General features: G+C 52.8%; 1 protein-coding gene across 1 annotated transcript in view; it reads right to left on the bottom strand.

The window, feature by feature from the left end:
- Positions 1 to 1,113: 1,113 nt before the first annotated feature.
- AR (androgen receptor) overlaps positions 1,114 to 20,434 on the bottom strand; it is a 45,212-nt gene continuing 25,891 nt past the window's right edge. The window contains exons 3-8 of the mRNA XM_064669525.1: positions 16,934 to 17,050; positions 11,266 to 11,553; positions 9,021 to 9,165; positions 8,120 to 8,250; positions 7,765 to 7,922; positions 1,114 to 7,499 (exon numbers count right to left, since the gene is read on the bottom strand). Of these exons, the coding sequence (XP_064525595.1) occupies positions 7,344 to 7,499; positions 7,765 to 7,922; positions 8,120 to 8,250; positions 9,021 to 9,165; positions 11,266 to 11,553; positions 16,934 to 17,050 (995 nt within the window). The 3' untranslated portion in view covers positions 1,114 to 7,343. The remainder of the gene's footprint in view (positions 7,500 to 7,764; positions 7,923 to 8,119; positions 8,251 to 9,020; positions 9,166 to 11,265; positions 11,554 to 16,933; positions 17,051 to 20,434) is intronic.

The raw sequence follows: 20,434 nt of genomic DNA, 5'->3' as shown, positions 1-20,434 counted from the left end.
CTGGTAACTGAACTTTCTCCAGAGAGCCCTGTGCCACTCTGCTGGGGAGCAGAGGCATCTCCAAAGGCAGCTCTGGAACCCTCTGGCACGTGGCTCAGCCTCGGTGCTGGCACAGTGGCTGTCACCGCCCTGCCCGGCCCCGCGGCTCCGGTGCTTCGGAACAGTCCGGGCGGGAGCAGCTCCACAGTGACCTGCAGGTCCTGGTGACTGGTGGTGGGGAGTGAGATGTGGGATGCAGAAGGAGGGATGCAGGATGAAGGATGTGGGATGCAGAAGGAGGGATGCAGGATGGGGGATGCAGGGTGCATGATATGGGATATGGGGTGTGGGATGCAGGATGCAGGATGCACAGCAGAGACAGCTGGAACATAACAGGGAAGAAGGAGTTGAGTGAGGTGCATTTGCCCTTTGGCAGTCCCAAACCTGGCAACCCTCGGACTGGTTCCCTTGCTGTCCTCCCATGGACTGTTCAGGCCACACAAGTCCGGGGCTGCCAGAGACCAAGGCTGGTGTAAACCCAGGAATGTGTAGCCACCGAGGCACTGGGACCCTCAGTGGATCACCCATAATGCACTGACCAGTGACTCCTGTGTGTTCCTCTGGACGTTGGTGGCCAGTGAGCGTTTGGCAGGTGACACTGGGGCTGACATGCCATCAGGTACCCGAGATACGACCACAGCCCAGCACAGTGATGGCCTTCCCAGTGTCCACTAAGGGCAAATTTTGAAAATAACACATCAATATTTCCCCGTGTCTCAGAGTGAGGGATGGGACCAGATTCCCTGCATGTGACTAACCCTGATGTCAAGGCTTTTGTGCTCTCAGCTCTCTGTGCTTCATCTCCTGGGGCACGGTGTGTGGAACTGCCATGCAGTTACACACCAGGCATTGTCACTTATCTGTGGCCTGATGAGGGTGGCTTTTTTCCAAGTTCTTTGCTTTGTCTCAGTTAATCAAATCTTGGCCCTGAGCGGGGTTCACATCTGTGCCTTGAATTTACAAGTGGATGATAAGCATCTTCTTTATTACTTAGAGAGCACAGGTCAATTTTATAAAGACGTTCCAGCAGAATGGATTTACAATTACTCATAAAGTTACCGAAAACAACAAAAGGAGGAGGACACTGGCCTTTATTAGCTTCTTGTTTTGAGAAGTACATTAATCAAATGAAATTCAATTTAAAAGACCCAAAGAGGAATATATGAAAGGATTAGTCAATTCTGTAACTGAATTACCAGTTCAGACATGTGATTAATAGCGAAATCTGACTGTGAAAAAAGCCTACAACGACCCAATGTACAGCCTTATCCACTGACAAATGACCCACTGATTCCCGGCGCCTTCACTCGCTGACAGCTGTCACACCCACAGCGATTTCACGCACAAAAACAACACAAAAGCCAAAGGCAGGCAGAGGGCAGAGCTCCAGCAAACCAGATTCTGCATTTATTGGACTCAGAACAACAGCAAATTTTCAGATTACAAAAAGAGCTGAACACCAAGCGTGAGGGGCCGCCCTGTGGCAGAGCCGAGGGCTCGCATGAGACCCAGGCATGGCTGACAGAGCCAAAAAGGAGAATTTTCATTTACCCCAAGCCCGGTGTCATTGGTTTGTCTTTACCTGAGTGCCAGACAGGCTCCTCTCTTTGGTTACACAAGTAAATGACCTTCAGTCCTGTATAGGGACTTGAGACTCAGTTGTCCCCTGGGCATCCTGCACTGCATCCCGCCGGCCCCGGCAGCGTCTGTCACTGTGCTCTGGCCCTCGTGGCACCAGAACACTGTAGGGTCTATTTTCCTTATCCAATGCATTCCGTTCCAATTAAAAAATCAAAGAGCTGTAGCAGCAATCTAAGAACATCCTTTCGTCCTTTTCTAGAGGATTTGCCCTCAGGTGCAATAATCTGGCCCCTGTGATTCCAAGTGGGGCCGGCCCAGGCTGCGTGTGCTGTGCCCACATCACGGGGCCTCGAGAGCCCCAGTCCCACTGAGACAGGGCCAAGGTGTCCCAGTGTCGTGCTCAGCCCTCATCTTGGAGCCACGCCCCGGGAAAGAACCGGCAACGTACCCCAAAGTCTCTGCCATTCCAAGGCCTCTGGTTCTTTTCATTCTGCCAATTCTGAGGCATTGGCTTCCCACTTTCCCTCAGCTCTGGTGGAAGGAACAGTTGGAGACACTGCCCTTTGTTCCTCCCAGGAACACAGTTGCGGGTTGGGAGGGGCCCCCAGGCAAAAAGGCACCAGCAAGGAGCTTTTTGGCTTAATACAAAGAAAATGAAATAAATCAAATTGAGAACTCTTATTATTACAGACATGTTAACAAAGAGAAACAGCATAAAATTGCCACAGAACACCAAACATCCAGCACAGAGAGCAGCTTTTATCCACTTGCTGAGGGTTTATGTGGGTGCAGAGATTTTCTCTGTGAGTCACAAGCACAGGGTCCCTCTGCTGCCCCAGGGAATGAGCTGGGGGCGAGCAGGCACCGCTGGGCATGGGGAGGCTGCAACCCACCCGGAGGGGCTGGAGCACCTTGCCTGCCCCAGGTCTGGAGACAGGTAGAGCACAAACACCTCTCTGTAATCCCAGGATTCTGCCTGAACATGCGAGGACACTTTGTGCAGTCAAAGAGGACAAAAACAAAGGACATTCCATCGTTCCCCAAGAGCAAACACCGTCCCTGCCTAACCACAAGCAGCCACAGGAAACCTGGAGGAGCCAATACCGACAGCAGCCTACTCCAGTATGTGCTCTGTGCATGCCATGAAAGGGAGGACCTTTGCAAACTGGGCAGCACTCCGCCAGAAAAATAATTAAATTAGAAGTTTCTACTAAATTGGTACATTCTGACTCATTTCTTGAAGAGCATTCAGTGCGTCAATGTGCTCTCTCAGAGCATCACACTAAATAAATATCTTTAGTGACAGAAAATGGGCCACACCTTTATTTTACATAGATACAGATATCTTTAGCATATATTATTGAAACATCCAAGGTGAGAGCTCAGCAAGGGGAGGGACCCCATGAGGACTGTGAGGGCAGCAGCTCTCGGACTGCCCAGGGGGCTGGTGACCCCTGGGGTACCCCTCAGCATCCCTACAGAGCACAGTGACGGCCCCCCGGCCCCGCAGGGCTCAGAGCAGTGAGTGGTCCTGCGGGATTTGCCTCCCTGGCTGAGCCTGATGGCCGTGACTGAGGGCCCTGTTCCCTGAGCTGAGCACAAAGAGCCTCTTGAACATTATGGCAACAGCACATGGATGCTGCCAGTTCTCCACTCATCCATGGCCTCTCTGAGTGGAGAGTCACTGCCTCAGCTCTCGCTCCTGCTGAGGCGAGCTCCCTGCTGAGGCAGGGGGTGCTGGCAGGAACCTGACAGGCTCAGGAGGGCACAGGTTTGCCTTGGGAATGCCACATGCCATTGCACTGCCTGATCCCACCTTCTGGCATGACACAGGACTGAGGAAGAGTCTCTCCTGCCTTCACTAAAGGCAGCATCCCTTATTCTGCACCCTCTGTCATGGAATTGGGCCCAGCCATGTACAACACTGCTCTCAGGGAGATGCCAAGTGTGTGTCCCTTGTCCTCCATCTGCTGCCTTGGGCAGGAGCTGATGGTCTGAGCTCTGACTCAGACTGAGCCGGCCCAAAAGCCCCCACACCTCTGAGATGAGCCAGAGCAGAGCCAGAGAGTCTGCAGGGGAACGTGGATGTGGTTGGCTCCCTGCTGCAACACCAAGGGGGTCCCTGCTCCAGGGCTTGGCCACCCTGAGAGGAGCCTCAGGGATAGCTTCTGTGGGACTGTGAACACAGTGAAATTCTCTTTGCTTTATTAAAGCAAAAGTGGACAAGAAAATGCAGAAGAAAACACAAAGCACAAAGATTCATGGCAGGAGCTGCACTTTGGTATTTCTTAGGTCTTTTCTTCTCCAGTTCCTGCAGCAGCCCAAGAAAATCCAGGTGGAAACAGTGTTCATTCCCCCAGCAAATACACACACAGGTGCTGCAGGTCCTGGCTCCCACATCTCCTGGTAACTACAAGAACCCAATTTCTGAATGAAAAAGTTGAAATTGTGGTGCTGAAGAGAGAAAGAACATGACTCCAGTGCCCCCACCTGCCCCCCTGCCCTGGGCTGGGGGTGCTGCCCATGACCTGCTGCCCTGCTCAGCACCCGCCGGCCAGAGCAGCTGCACACACATGGTGACACACCTGGGGCAGGTGACACACCCGGGGCAGGTGACACATGTGGGGCATGTGACACACATGGGGCAGGTGACACATGAGGGCAGGTGACACATGTGGGGCAGGTGACACGAGGGAAGGTGACACACCGGGGGCAGGTGACACAGGGGCAGTATCATCCTCCCATTCCCCACCACCACTTTTCATTCGCATGGTGCTTCCACCAGCCAAGCAGGATGGGCAAATCCCTGTCAGGTCCCTCCCGGTCTCCCAGCAGAAGGACACCTCCACACTCATTAACCAACAGAACCTTCACTGACATGAGCCTGTGCTAAGCACAAAGCTCTCCCAAGAAGCTGCTCCAACTGCTCAGAGCCATCCTGAGCTGATGACAGGGATCGGGCATCACCACCCATCTGCTCACTGAGGGCCTGGGAATGTTCCAGAAGACAGGGATGCACGAGCAGGATTTTTTTACCGTTTCATTTGCACGTATCTGTAGCTCACACAAGCACTGGGCTGGCAGCCCTCTGGCCTGGGGAAGCCTCCAAGAGCAGCATCTTGCTGGCTGCCAGCCAGGACATTCATCCATGGATTCTGTTGCCACCTACATGAGGGATTTCAGCAGGACAAGTGGGATCAGAGCTGTATCTAGCAGGGGAAGGAAATCCATTGCAAACGCTTGAAGAAAAATCCTTCCCTTCAATAGGGTTTTTTCCCCTATTCCTTCCCTTAATGAAAATCCCATCAAAAGGTTGGAAAGTATCAGGAAAATTGTTTGTTTTACTGTGAGTTTGCAAAGGAGCAGCTGCACCACAAGGACATTGCCTGGAGACCTGGGCAGAGGGCTCTGGGTGGGCACAGGGACACAGGGGGATCAGGGCTATGAGTGGGCTCAGGGCTCCTGGTGAGCACAGGGATCTGCGTGGGCACAGGGTTCTGGGGGGCTCAGTGCCCTGGGTGGGCTCATGGTTTGCTGTTTGCCTGTGCTGGCACAAGGAGCCCTTGCAGATGTCTGTGTTGGTAGCACCAGACTGTGTCATGTGGGATGTGTGACCCTGGCACGAGCCTGTATGTGCCTTGGTCAGTGACAGCCCTGGCCAGGGCTGAGCAGGGGGTTTGGTGGGCTTGGGGTGTGCAGGAAGGGGGAGCTGGAATACTGCAGAGAATGCTGGTGTGGCCACTGTGTGTGTGCTGGGGACAGGGGTGCATGTGAGGTGGGGGTAGGGGGTGTGCATGTGTGTCTGTCTGACAGTGTATGTGGGACAATGTGTGTGACAGTGTATGTGGGACAGTGTGTGTGACTGTGGGACAGTGTGTGTGTGACAGTGTGTGTGTGACAGTGTGTGTGTGACAGTGTGTGTGACAGTGTGTGACAGTGTGTGTGACAGTGTGCGACAGTGTGTGTGTGACACTGTGTGTGTGACACTGTGTGTGTGACAGTGTGTGTGACTGTGTGTGTGACAGTGTGTGTGACAGTGTGTGTGACAGTGTGCGACAGTGTGTGTGTGACAGTGTGTGTGTGACAGTGTGTGTGTGACAGTGTGTGTGTGACAGTGTGTGACAGTGTGTGTGACAGTGTGCGACAGTGTGTGTGTGACAGTGTGTGTGTGACAGTGTGTGTGTGACAGTGTGTGTGTGACAGTGTGTGTGACAGTGTGTGACAGTGTGTGACAGTGTGTGTGTGACGGTGTGTGACAGTGTGTGACAGTGTGTGATGGTGTGTGTGTGATGGTGTGTGTGTGACAGTGTGTGTGACAGTGTGTGACAGTGTGTGACAGTGTGTGACAGTGTGTGTGTGACGGTGTGTGTGTGATGGTGTGTGTGTGACAGTGTGTGTGACAGTGTGTGACAGTGTGTGACAGTGTGTGTGACAGGGTGTGACAGTGTGTGTGTGATGGTGTGTGTGTGATGGTGTGTGTGTGACAGTGTGTGTGACAGTGTGTGACAGTGTGTGACAGTGTGTGTGTGACGGTGTGTGACAGGGTGTGACAGTGTGTGTGTGATGGTGTGTGTGGCACCATGTACGTGGGACAGTGAGTACATGAGGGTTGGTTCTTCCTTTCCAGTCCCCCAAAGCACCGTGGTGGCACCGGCCGGTTCCCACAGCCGCTTCTCCACAGATGGGATTCATGGAGGAGTCCCGTGGCTCCACAGGCCCTGCAGATCCTGGCCCCCTCTTGGCTCCACAGCATTGCAAACAAGAGCTGGGACAAACGAAGGGAAGGAGCGCAGCAGGAATCCAGGGTCTGTGGAGAGCGGCAGCCGCAGAGCAGGCATGGGGCTGGGCAGGGGCTGCAGGGGCCCAGGGTGGCCAGGCAGGTGGGAGCTCCAAGGGCATCAGGCACTTCTGGAGGTGGGTTCGGCTTTGTCAGGGAGCAGCAGCTGGCAAGGATGGGAATGTTGACTGCCGAGCACCGGGGGGCCTGCGGGGCAGACTGAGACCCAGACAGGCTGTAGCACAAACATCCTAGGTGGAAAACAGGAGCCAGCTGCCATTGGGGGGTTTCCAAGGTCATCTTCCTCGGCAGCCTTTGGCTGCAGCCCATCCGCTCCATCGCCTGTGTCCCGGCGGCGCAGGCAGGTCCCGGGGCTGGGCTGGCCAGACACATCCCACGGCAGCCCCAGGGCCTGGGAACTCCTCGGCCGCAAATTCACCTCATCCTCCAGCTCTGCTCTGTTTCTCTGCTGCAATGTTTGAACTCATCTGCTTCCCAGCACCGTAATGCAAACAAAACATCCCAAAGGAGGCCGGTAACATCACCCACAGCCAAACGCGGAGCTGCAACCTGCTTCATGTCATGTTCTGCGTATAGAAAACACCCCAAACCCACCAACTACCGGCACTTCTCCCACTCTTCTGTGGCCCTGGGCCACTGGAGTCATGGTGACAAACACAGAGACGAGAGCAGGCGGGGTCCTGCTGCTCCATGCCAGTCCCTGTCCATCACCACAAGCAGCCAGAGCTGGGCAGAGGCCGGGGGTTCAGTTCAGAGGTACCTCAGGAAAACAGAAATCTCAGGAATCCCAGCAGGTCTGTCACTGCCTGTCCCCTCAGCCACCACTGCGGAGGGATTCCCCAAGGCACTGCAGGACAGTAGTGCAGAAATAACAGGCAGGAGATGGCTGGAATGGGGGAGGCAGCTCGGGGGTCCCTATGGAAGATCACTGTGCATGGAAGTAGATAGGCTTGACTTTTCCAGACAGGATCTTGGGAACCTGCACAGAGATGATCTCAGCCATCATTTCCGGGTAGTCCACGCTCACCATGTGTGCCTTGATTAACAGGTCAAATGTAAACTGGTGCAGGTCCTTGGCAATCTGGGGAAGGAAGAGAGGGGGTTAAATGAGTCCCTGTGTAGCGTTTTCACTGGAAAGATATGGAGCAGAGGTTCTACCTTGCCTGGGAAAGGGAGCCTGGATGAGACTATCCAGCACCCTGTCCAACTGCATCTGAACTCTCCCCATGATAGGGCTGCCCTGACCCTGGGGAGGTTGTTCCAGGGAATGATCATTCTCACTGTAAAGTTTCTTTCTTATATTGTTTCTTACGTGTATAGATGGACATTTCCCTGTCCTCTCTCACCGGGTGCACGGAGTCCAGGACCTTGGTGAGCTGGTAAAACCGCCGGGAGCAGGAGGTGGGGTTCTTCCTCTTGCAGGCGATGATACGGTCAAGCTCCTTAATGTAATTCATGCGGAGCTCATCGAAGAGCTTCTGGTTCTTCAGGCCATCCACTGGAACTGGGTGGGATGGGAAGGAAACAGTGAGAGGAGCCCAGAGAGCGGGGAACAGGAGAGCAGGAGGAAGGCTGAAGCAGGGAACTTCCCAGCTCCCCCTGGGAGGTGAGAGTCCAGGCACAGGGAAAGCACCAGACACCTCAAGGGTGATGCAGTGGCAGGTACTGGAGTTCTGTGGAGGAAAGGGTGTGGGTACTTACTAACACTGAAGAAAAGGAGAGCCTTCATACAGAGGAACTCCTGGGGCGTGATCTGAAGCCACCCGAACTCCTGGGAGAGGTGCCTCATCCTGACACACTGGCTGTACATCCTGGATTTGTGCATGCGGTACCTGGCAGGGCAAGATGGGTGTGGATGGCACCGAGACCAAAGTGCAGCTGTGTGAGGGGGGAGGACACGCTCCTCGACCCAGCAACCCCCTCGCCTGGCACATCCCCGCTGCCAAGGGCCCAAGCTCTGTCCCAGCAATGCCGCAGGCAGGACAGGAACATTCTCCAAAATGCCTGTGTGCAACCAACCCTCTTTGGAAATAGATGGAACTGGGGACTTGCAGGGTTCATCTGAGGAGCGACTGCAATGATTCCCCAAACATGTCTATCCGTGAGGGATCCAAGACCAAGCTGGAACTCCCAGGGAGGTGTGGGTTTGCCTCGTGCTGTGCTTAGTTATTAGGTTCAGGCTCTTCTACCTCAGTGCCAGCAAACCCTCCCCAGCTCTAAGCTGATGGTACATCAGGAAGAGCCCAGCAGGACCTTATAATACACATTATCTCTGTTTCTGTTCTCTCCAGCTGCCCAACAGAGCTGGAAACTGGAACTCAAACCCTTTAGCAGAAAGACAGGTCCATACGGAGCAGCTTTTCATCCCACAGCAGCTCTGGCTGCCCTGGTGGGAGTCAGCCCATGACAAGGCTGGGGGAGCAGGGCGAAGGACCAGGAGAGGCATCACAGTGCCCTCCCCACTGCTGGAGGTCACCACGGGTGGCTGGAGTAGGGAACGGGACCCGCCACACTGGGCTGGGCAGGTCGGAGCATGAGATGCTCAGTTTGTCACCTGGTCTGACCCAAAGCCTGGCTTAGGCTGGTGTTGTTTCACACTTACTCATTGAAGACCAGGTCTGGAGCAAAGTAAAGCATTCTGGAATTGACGTTGGTGAAGGATCTCCACCCCATAGCAAACACCATGAGGCCCATCCAAGAGTACTGGATTATTGACATCTGGTCGTCCACATGCAGGTTGCGAAATCCTAATAAACAATGAGGGAGGGATGTTACAAATTAATGTTGTGTTCCTGCAGTTCCCAGGACTGTTTCCACGCAGACTCCACTCTCCTGCAGTGCTCCTCTGGGACAAGGTGGTCAGTTCTCAGCCCAAGCTCAGCACGTCCCGGGACATGCACACGCCAGTGGTGACACAGCTGCAAGGCCGGCAGCCCAGGGCTCTGACTCTGACTGGGAATCAGGGACAGCCAAGCACAGACCTGCCCCTGGAAGGGGAGAAAGGGGACTTTGGACACAAGGAGGGGAGAAAGTCCCATTAGGACTTCACCAAATTTAAGTAGCTGGATTTTAATGTGATGCTCAGAGCCAGCAGGTAACCCTGAGGCCTCACCCCATGGCCACAGACACTCTGGTTTCTGTCCAATACACACTGCATGGATCTAATGACTGTGGAAATGAGCACGGAAACCTCGGCTGCATTGCAAGAGAGACAAAAATAGCAACTAAATTCAAATTTCCTATGCCCAGATGGCAGTTCAGAGTTAAATCCCTGGCATGTTTACACCACCTCCAACACTGCTTTTTTCCAGACATTGTAAATAGGCAAATATAATTGAGTTTAAAGACAATAATACATTTTTTGAATCAAATATTAAAGCAATTTAACATCTCCTGTGTATAATTACAATCCATTAAGGCAAGGCTCTCTGTGGCTTGGGGAGCTCTCAAAGCCAAACAGCAGGGGAATGAATCTTGCCCAGATGCTGCCCTGGCACAGTGGGTGCTGGCCCCGGGGGTCAGTGGGGCAGCAGCTGGCACAGCCACACACCAAGGGGTCAGCATCAGGTGCAGTTCAGGAGAGTAAAACCCTTTCTTAATGGGGTGGTTAAGATGGAAAATGTTTTCCAAAGCACTCTTCCTTTCCATCAGCACTACTGCAGGGCCTCAGCCCCAGGGTGGCTTTGGTGGTGTCTCTGTGTCTGATCTTGATGGCTGGCATACATAAGCCAAAGAGAAAGCACGATTTGTCCCTGGTTTTACAAGCCAAGTGACTTAAGAATATCAGAAACAGAATGGGCTACTCTGCATTTAAGGGTATTCAGACCAACATCCCCCTGGCATCACCAGTCCAGGGTGCTGCTAAACTCCTGGGAACATCAGACACCTGACCACAGTTCATCACCAGGGTCTGACACAGAGTGGTAAACTTACTGTGTCTCGGTCTCCTCCTTTGGCTGTGTCACCCTGCACATGAGGAGTGGGGTCCCTCTTTTCTGCAGTGTTCCCTGCAGAGTGAGGCTGGGATGGGGAAGGCATTAGGAACCAGCCCCACACCCCAGTCTCAGAGATGCTCAGAGGTGAACTGGATCCTGCTGTGCCCAGAGTGAGCTCAGCCCTCTGCAATCCCACTCACTCGGTTGCAGGATTACAACACAGAACAGGCCGTGTGTCACCACCCAGTGACCCTGCACATACCTGGCTCAGTGAACCCATCTGTCATTGGGATGCTCCATTTACTGCACCTGCTGACCGGCATCTAGAAACTTCCCAGCCTGTAGCACCACTCCAAAGGAATCGTAAATATATCCCACCAGGCCATCACACAGGCAACCCAAGTGACTGCCGGGAAAGAGCCCTTTGGGATCCTGCATTGCTCTTCTGCCATATTCCAATTAATTAGCTGGTGGAATTTACCCCTTTCACCACTTCAGGTGGGTCATGGGACAGGGCTAATATTTGTTTAGAGGGGAATTCTGCAGGGCTGGAGGACACAGCCTGGAGCTGGGAGACGGGGAGGACAGCGGGACTCTGAGCAGCACCAGCCTCCCGGGGGCGAGTGCCCCGTGCCCACCTGGTAGCCCGGGCCGGGGGCTGTCACAAGGCAAAGCACAAGTTCCGATATCCTCCATCACCCCCAGCCCCCCCTCCCGTCACCAGCCCCCCAGACAACCCCCAGTGCTGTGGCTGCTGCCCGGGGAGGGACACTCACAGTGCCCATGGAGCACTCCCCCAGGAGCTGTGTGAAGGTGGCACACGGGCTGCAGACCACTCCCTTTGCACTCTGCCAATGCAGATGGGGGCTTTGGAACTGGAAAAGGAGGGGATTTGTTTGTTTTCCTCCTCACCTGGCAGGGCCTTCGCCCATTTGACCACGTAGACCAGCTGCCGCTCCCCAAGCTCATTCAGGCTGGTCAGCAGGTTGGAGAAGGAGTCTGGCTGGCTGTTGTCGTGGCCAGCACACACCACGCCGGGCTCGATGGCCTCCAGGACGTTGAGGAAGATGGGCTGGCACTCGTAGCCATCGATGCGTGTCATCACCAGCTTGGGAGCTTGCTCCTCCGTGGGGCTGGATGAGCTGCCTGCCTCCACCTCATCCTGTGTCTTCAGGTTACCCAGTTTCTTCAGCTTGCGGGCTGTGGGAAGTACATGGTTTAGTGTGAGACTTAAAAATTAAAAGAAAAAAAAAAGGTTGAGGCTTCTTGGCTCCACTTATAGTTACGAGGAAAGGAAAAGTGATGACCAGCAGCCGCTCCTCCCTTAGTGGACGTTGCCCAAGGAGTGCCCCGGCACTGCAGCCCTCACCTAAGGACAAGGGGACCACACACTGCACGACAAAATCTATTTCCTTGTTAATGTAACATGGAAAAGAACCAGCATCATTTACATTCTCAGCCATGACTGGTCTCCAACTCCCACATAAACACAGAGATCATCCAGGGAAAAGTGAGAAGAGGTGACTGACTCAACTGCTCACAAGAAGATAAACTCAGCACATGATCATGTTCTAGGGAAAAAAGCGATTGCACTTGGATACCCAAGTGGGATTGTTCCATTCCAGGCCAAAGTGAAAGTGGGATGCAACTGAGATAAAAGCCTTCTCTTTGCAACACCTGCTCCCCCACATCCAGGCTCTCCCAGATATCACACATATATTATGAAAAACACATTTCAGAAGCCAGCAGGCAATTCCAGGGCCTTAAACCATGGGGAGCAGACCTGGGCAGAGGTGGCATCACTCTGCTTCATGAGCCCCATCAGCGACTGTGCCCATGGCACCATGACAAAGTGTTCCTCCCACACAGCTGGCTCTTAACCACAGCTGCTGGTCTGCCTGCAAGGCACACCAGTGCTCCAGAGGCAATGCCAGAGCCCTTGGAGAGTTTGTGTTCCCCTCACTGATACCTGTGTGACAGTGCTTGGCACAGGTGGGCTGCTACTGCCACCCCTCACCAACTCCAAACCCTCACAAATTAGAGAACAAAAGTCCATGGCTTCCTTCAAGCAGGGAATACGACATTAAACCAGTTGTCCTCGGAGGGGTTTGGCTCCTTCATTACATGATACTTATCTTGAATTTCCTTTCAGCTGTAATTAGAAAAATAAGCAGCGAGACATAAAAATGTCAAGTCAAAGCGCAGCCCTGTAAATCAACTGCAAACATTGATCTCTAAGCACTGTACTCTAGATGATCTGGTGTATGGGCAATGAAGACAGGCTGCTCTGTAAAAAGGGAGGAGACATGAGTAACAAAAATAAAGGAGTGCAAGAGGAAAACAGGGCAGCGTGACGGCCTCCGGCCACCGCCCGCTCGGGTGGCAGGGCCCTGTCTCCCACCCCTCCTGAAGTCACAGCACTGCCCAGGCCACAAGTAACCCATGTCCCCAAGTGCCACATCCACAGGGCTGTTAAACCCCCCCAGGATGCCACTGCTGCCCTGGGCAGCTGTGCCAGGGCTGGACAACCTTTTGGGGTTTAGAAACAACCAGTGCCCCGGGTCCTGGGTGTGAATGGAGCCAAGCCAAACCCACATGTATAAGATATGGTTTGGTTTAAATGTGGGGGTTTTCCTTAAGATTTAATTATCTAGTGTTAAAAAATCCTGAGTGAAGTAAGAAGAGAGCAAGGACCAACCGTGCTGGCTCTGAGATTGCAGCCACAAACCAGACCCCTCTGTGCTAGGGTGTGATAACTGCGCTATTGGGGTTTGGCCATTCCAGGAGCAGCTGTCCCACAGCTCACTGAAATGAGCTACCTGGTGAAAAAAAGTTTCAGAGGAAAAGACTGGTTTATACTCAGCACCTGTGCCAAACCTCTTTGTGGTGGTAGCTCCCACTCAGCAGCTACCGGAAACAAAAACAGAAATAGACAAATAGGAATTGAAGACATCTGTAATGTTTTTTTCCTAGGATGAGCTAAGCTGGGCAGAACTCTACACTGCATTTCTTCAAGCCAAGGTGGGAGGAACCCTGTAACAGGGGGTGTTCCTGCTCAGCTGCCACCAGGGACGGGGGACAGCAGCACCCAGGAGCCTCAAGGTGCAGCTGCAGCACAGCATCGCCCCAAACCCCCTGCAGCACCAATGCGAGCTGGCTTGGGGCTCACCGGGCAACTACCGTATGGATTTGGAAAAAAGCTTAAAGGACACAATTACATGGTGTCACAATAAGATATTCACCAGTGCGAGAACCCCCGGGGAGCACAGTTCGAACAACTGCCCTCCTGGCAGGCACTTCTGAAGCCTTGAGGGAGGAGCACTCTGGGCTCCAGAACCAATTTTTTGTGAATGACAGGACTCAAGCAAGTTCTGGGGACTTGGAAGAAGCTGCTTTTGCACTGACAATAATGGAGACATCCTGCCCCTGGCAGTACATGCTGAGCTCAGCTGCAGGCAGGACACAGAAGAGCTGAACGGGACTTGACTTATATCCTGTTCTTTGAAATTTTTATGAACTTCAACATGTGGCTTGTCAAAACCTGAACCTGTCAAGCTATCAGTCTTATCTGACACAATAATTTTAGTTGATAATTACAACATTGTTGGTGCAGCAGACACCTTTAAGAGATCTGAGTCAATCAGGCCCATGTGAATGAAAAGAACTCAAAGGATATAAAATCAGACAGTATTGCTGAATGATTGCAACCCCCCAATGACACATCTCAAAGGCAAGTATAAGTGTTGAACATCAGACAGGTTTGTTTCTTACCAGGGTGGCTTACAGCTCTCTGCTAGTAAATGTCTACATTCATCCCCAAACCAGAATTAACCATTTTTCCTCAACCAGTCTGTATAGCAATGCATGGATGGGAAAATAGGGATGAACACAAAGGACTGATCACTGAACAGACAGACCGAGGTCTGCAGATAAGTGCTAACAGATGTTGGCAAACTGCAGGAGCCATGAGAACACTGAAGATTTGACAACACACCTTGGAGCAAGGAGGTAAGGAATGTCACCCAGGTGGCTGTGCAGAAGGCAAAAGGGTTATTGAGTCACAGCCAACAAATATCCACTGCAGGGAGAGAAATTCAATAAAACTCTGTTTTTCAACTGAGCAAACAAGGTTGTAATAAAGATCCAATTGCTGGAAATGAAGGGCAGATGATGAAAAAAAGGTACATTCAACACAACACTGATCATAATTAACTACTGCAACGGCTCTGCAAAACTCGTGTCAGATTCCCCCTGGCTGGAATGGCTCACATCAACACCCACCGTGTGTGTGAGATGGGAGCCCTGCTCTGCCCCCAGCAGCTGGACCTGAATTAGGGCTAAACACAACTGTGCCTCAAGCCTGGGCTTTCATAAGCTTTCGGCTGTTACCACAGGAGATTTCCAGCCCTACCACCAACAAAATTAATGGAATTTCACGTGTTTGGGAGATTTTGTCCCAAGCCAGGACCCACAGGGCACAGTGGCCCCATCAAACAATACCTGTTAGAACCCCACAGCACCCCATCAAACAATACCTGTTAGAACCCCACAGCACCCCATCAAACAATACCTGTTAGAACCCCACAGCACCCCATCAAACAATACCTGTTAGAACCCCACAGCACCCCATCAAACAATACCTGTTAGAACCCCACAGCACCCCATCAAACAATACCTGTTAGAACCCCACAGCACCCCATCAAACAATACCTGTTAGAACCCCACAGCACTCCATCAAAACAAGAACTGTGCCCCAGTTCTGGGGTGCCCTGATGTCCTACAGCACGGACAGCTGCCAGCTCTGGCTGCAGGCACAGGTGCTTGGGGCATCCCATGGGAACAGCCCCCGGCACCTCACACGGGGGCTGGCAGGATCCCTGCAGCACCTGCCCAGGCAGCAGGCACAGAGTGGTGGGTCGGTAGGCACAGGCAGCTCACCAGCAGGACCAAGCACACAGAAATTGCATTATCACTGGGGGTTTTTTCTTTTTTTTTATTTTGGTGGTTTGGTTTTTTTCGTCTTTTCCCTCTCCACGCTGTCATTCAGGAGAGAAGATCCTGTTTAATGGATTCCAGCTTGCAGGTCACAGTGATCTCAAGTAATAATGAAGTGCTTCAAGATGTTGTCATCCTGTGCCAGAGCAGAGCCGGCAGAAGGCATTCGGTGTGTCACCTCCTCCTCCTCCCCCGCCACAGGCTGTACCCCAACAGCGATGGTAATTAACCAGCGGTTAAAAACAACTGCTTGGAGCCTGGGAGCAATTTCAAATGCTCTGCCTCCACCGTGGGAGACGCTACTGTGGGCAATCACAAGCCTGCCTGTTTGTAACAATTGCCTTTATACCGACATCCAAACCAAATGTAAAACAGACCAGGCAGAACAGGTCAGGGTGACCCAAAGAGCTGAAGGAAAAAGAAGGGGGTGTGTGTTCATATTAGCATTAATTTTGTCAGTGTGTCCTGCAGAAGAAGGTTACACTGATGTATGTCTTCTACTACTTAAGGAAACTTCACCAGGAAAAAGCACTTAAAAATAAGCTAAAAACTGGGGATTAGGACTGCATTACCTTTCGGGACCATTGGGAAGAAACAAAACTAAACCCTCTGCTCGTTGGTGAGCCACAAATCAGAACCACTTCAGTAACAAGTCCTTCAAGACAGCGTTGTGGCAGCCCAGCAGCCCCCGGAGACTCAGCCCATCCCAGCAATGGGGTCAGCATTTAACCCAAAACACTGGCACATCTGAGCAGCTCCCCACTGCCCACCCAAGCTGTGCTGGAGTTCCTCCCCCATAACCCCCTCAATCCAGGGCTTCCCAGCAGGGGGCAGGTCCTTCAATCCCCTTTTCCAGGGTATTTTCTTCCTCACTCTACATCACGGAATCACAGGATGGTTTGGGTGGAAAGGACCTTAAAGCTCATCTCATTCCACCCCCTGCCATGGGCAGGGACACCTTCCACCAGCCCAGGTTGCTCCAAGCCCCGTCCAACCTGGCCTTGGACACTTCCAGGGCTGGGGCAGCCACAGCTTCTCTGGGCAACCTGTGCCAGGGCCCAGGGAAGGGTTTCATCAAATCAGCTCAATGTGGAGCCACCCACTGTAGTTTCCAGATTTTGCACAGAAAACCTCAGATTTTGGATATGGCCACTCTGTCAGGTTTTGGTAGGGCTACAGGTTTGGGAACAGAGACAAACTGCAACAAGGACCTTCACCAGGGACACAGGCACGGCTTCCATCCAGCGAAGGAAAGCACCGGGGCTGTAATTTCACCAAGAAATTGCCCCTTTCTGCTGGGAAAAATCCCGTCAAAAGAGGGGAGTGCTCTGCTCTGAGGCTCCAGGAGTGAGAACTAACTCACTTGGCTGTTTACATTTTTTCAGATTAACAACATTAGAAATCAGAGAAAAGAATGCTTTCTGAAATGCAAACAGAAATTAGTGAAATTCACAGTTCTGGTGTTAGAACCCTGCAAATGCTTCCTGAAGCTCGTCGTGCTCCATCAGCCTCATTTTGAAGCCATTTACTGACTGCTCACACACTAAGTGATGTGCAGGGACCCGGGAGGGGACCCTGACCATACCTCCGAGCGTCATCCCGGCCTCGTAGCACTTCCGCAGGCGGCAGGAGGGGCAGTTTTTCCGTCGGAACTTGTCGATGGTGCAGTCGTTCCGGCTGGCACACAGGTACTTCTGTTTGCCTACAACAGCAGAGAAACGGAACATGGGTGCTGGGTACTGGTGGGAGAAATGGGCTCGGGCTTTTTCGGTATCACCAGGGGCAGTGGCATGAGGAGAAGAGAGGGAGAGGGATGGGAAGAGGAGGAGAAGAGGAGAAGGAGACCACATCAGTGCTGGTTTCCCAGTGCACTCTCTAGAAAAAAACTTATGTTGGAAGTTGGTATCTTTTGGGAAAACAGTACAGTTCTGCCTTTGGTGCTGCAGGAGTGGTTCATGGCCAGACGTTGCATGAGCGCTGGCTCCCCAAAATGCAGCTGGGTCACTGCTGTTCCACCCCACTCCAGCACCCCTGCCCTGCACTGCTGCCCTTCGCCCACACACAGCAGAGGCTTTTAGGCCAAGACCTCCAAGGAGAAAAGTCCTCGAAGACTGAAAACCCAGGCACTCTGCACAGTGCAGCACAGCACAGGCAAACAATAATGAGCAATTAAAAAGCACTGAAATACGGAGAGTTGGGTTCTCATTTTTTAAATGTCATCCATCTATCTATTGCCTGGCTTTTGGTGGTTTTCTCCCAGAACACCAAACCCCACAGTTTGATCTCCTGCCCTGACACTCAACTACAGTTGGCCGAACACAGTTCCCAGACTCACTGTACAACTACAACTCTGTACAAGCCCTTTTGTGGCTGAATTACTTTTTGTGCCACCCATCAATACCAGTTGGGTCTGTTGGCTGCAGGTTACAGACACGGGGGTAGGGGAGCTGCTGCTCTACAGGTGAGTCTGATGCCACCCCATTCCCTGGGCTGCACCCACAGCCAGCCAGGAGGGAACTGGAACCAGTGACTCCCTGCAAGGGGGACCTTGCACAGCCACGGGTTTTGGGGGCTTGCAGAAAATTCGGAAGCTACTTATTGTCAGACTAACCTGCACCTCAGACTCACCCTCTTCTCACTCAGAGAGCAGCCCATGCAGATCCAGACCACAGCTTTTTTGTTCACTGCCCCATTTGCTAGACAAGCCATAAATGAACTGTTCTTCCTGACTCATCACTTGTTTCCTTGTCAAGTATAAACACATTTACTGGATCAGGACTTATCTGATGTTCTTCAGATCATTTCAAACTAAACCAGGCTCAGCCCATAAAAGACAGGTGCAACTCAAAGACCCATGGGCAATTCACATGGGAAACCAGCCCGTGGCCTTTATTATCATCCTGCAAGGGTTTGCTTTTTGCATTCCTGTGGGAATAGCCCTTTGGAGTCATCAGAAATCTGCTAACAGGACGAGGCTGAATTCAACCCCTTAAAGTATGAGCTTTGACAAGAGATGCACCAATTTTGGTGCACAGATTTAATAATCCCCACCTCCCTTGCACACCTCCACCACTGCTGCCAGTGAGGACTGGCACTGCCTGTGGCTTTCCCGGCGCCCTCCCGGGTCCCTCCGCTCCTGCCCGGCAGGACCAGCCACCTCTGCCACCACAGACCCCCTGTGCAGGGGCACAGCAAAGCCCCCACGGGGCTCAGCACCGGCCTGTCCTTTCACAGCACCCAAGGGCTGCACAAACACCCTTCGTTCAACCTTCTCAGAACCATCCCCTTCAGAGCAGATCATCACCCGCCCCCACACCCCAGGCATTACCTGCACTACCTGACATTCCTAAACCCTTTAACTCTGTCCTCAGAGCAGCTCTTCTCACCCCCTCCCCAGCTCATTTCCCATGTGAAGGACACCCAGGAAAACCTCAATGACACCTAAATGCAAAGGAGCACAAGCACCATCTTCCCTTTCAGCAGTTCATTGAGGAGGACGAGTAATAAACAACTTCAGCTGAAATTGGGTTACCTGGAGTTATTTTTGTGCCGGGGGCACTGAGCACTAGGCCACATTCCCTTCCCTCAACCTCTTCAGGTGCTCACATCAATCAGGAATGGGCACCCTACTTTCTGAGGTATGGAGAGCGGGAATGAGATTTGACTCCTGCCCTATGACAACAGTGCCTGTTGCTGGAATGCTCCAGAGCTCATCGAGCCACCACCAGTGCAACAGGCTGAGCTCCAGCCCAGCCCACGGGGCCACCCCAGTGCCTGGCCGAGGCTGTATGGCTGCAGTGACCAGTGCTGCCCCAGGAGCACCCACATGGCCCCCCCAGCTCTCCCCTCAGCTCCTGTTCCAGCCCTGTCTCACCTCCCTAGTCTAAACTACAGCATTTTTTGCAACAATAATAGCTCAAAATCTTCCCAAAGGTCAGGCCTCTCCTGTGAAGGGCCTGAGCAGGTGGCACCACTGCTGCCTGAGCCCCAGGGACACTCCAGGGTCAGGCACAGCTCACCCTGAATTCCCCTGTGCCAGAAGCAGTGCCCACCAGCCCCAGCCTGTTCCTCATCCCTGGGATTTGAGCTGCATCCCAACACATGGGCTTCTCCCCCACCCTGCTCTGTCCCCCCAGGCACCCACAGGAGGGGAGCAGGGGGATGGATGAGATCTGTGAGTGGGGTCCAAGCTTTGCTCAGTGAGGCAGCCGTGCTGTTTCCCATCAGCTCCTCAGCAGCATTTGTCAGCCCTGGCACTGCTGGGAAGGGACATGGAGAGGGAGCCTCTCCCACCAGCTGGGAGCAGGCGGGTGCCCCAGTGCCCAGGTGACAAACTGAGGAGTCTGCAGGATGGCCGTGCCTTGGCATGGGCTGGGAGCAGCACAGCCTGGGAGCTGCAGACAACAGCTCTCCCCACAGTCATGGTACAGGGACATTACTATGTGGCCAGGGCAGTTTCCTGGTTCATGGAGGCTCTTTGGGGCAGGAGCCCATTCCCTGTTGCCTGAGCCTGCACAAGTGAGCCCTGTTTGCTTTATGCTGTTCACTAGTAACAAAAAGGGAAACAAAAAGCCATGGCAGGTCGTGGGGCTGCTGCTGCTCCCTGTGAGGATGAGCTGCTCACCTCACTCACTTCATCCTAATTCCTGGGGGTGCAGAGACTCCCCTCCTAACCACTAGGAGCCACCATCTGTAAAAGCCCAGAGAACTGGGAAGGGTGGCTGGGACACAGATGGGTTCCTTCTGTATGAAGTAACTTCTCACACACCTGTTTCTAATTTCAGGGTAATTCACTCTCTTCATTTCAGAACAACTGGAGACATTTGCAATCAGCTGTTCTTTATTTGAAGACAAATGCACTGGTTTTCCTTCTCTGAAGTTTAACTCTGAAAAGACTTTTTCACCTCCTTTTCTTCCCTGCAAACAACGACTGCATTGTGTCACTGCAATGCAGAGGGTCTTGTTTTGCAAACCTGTACATACAGGTCCAAATCTTACATCCACTCTCTGGTGTTCTCCACTCTTTGCAAGGCCCATCTCCCAGCACTGGCAAGGTGTCTGCCCAGAGACCACAGCCCAGCTAAGG

This window comes from Pseudopipra pipra, chromosome 13 (genome assembly GCF_036250125.1).
Source record: "Pseudopipra pipra isolate bDixPip1 chromosome 13, bDixPip1.hap1, whole genome shotgun sequence".
Taxonomy (NCBI): domain Eukaryota; kingdom Metazoa; phylum Chordata; class Aves; order Passeriformes; family Pipridae; genus Pseudopipra; species Pseudopipra pipra.
Note: the sequence above shows the minus strand (reverse complement) of the source record. Positions and strands in the feature narration are given on the sequence as shown.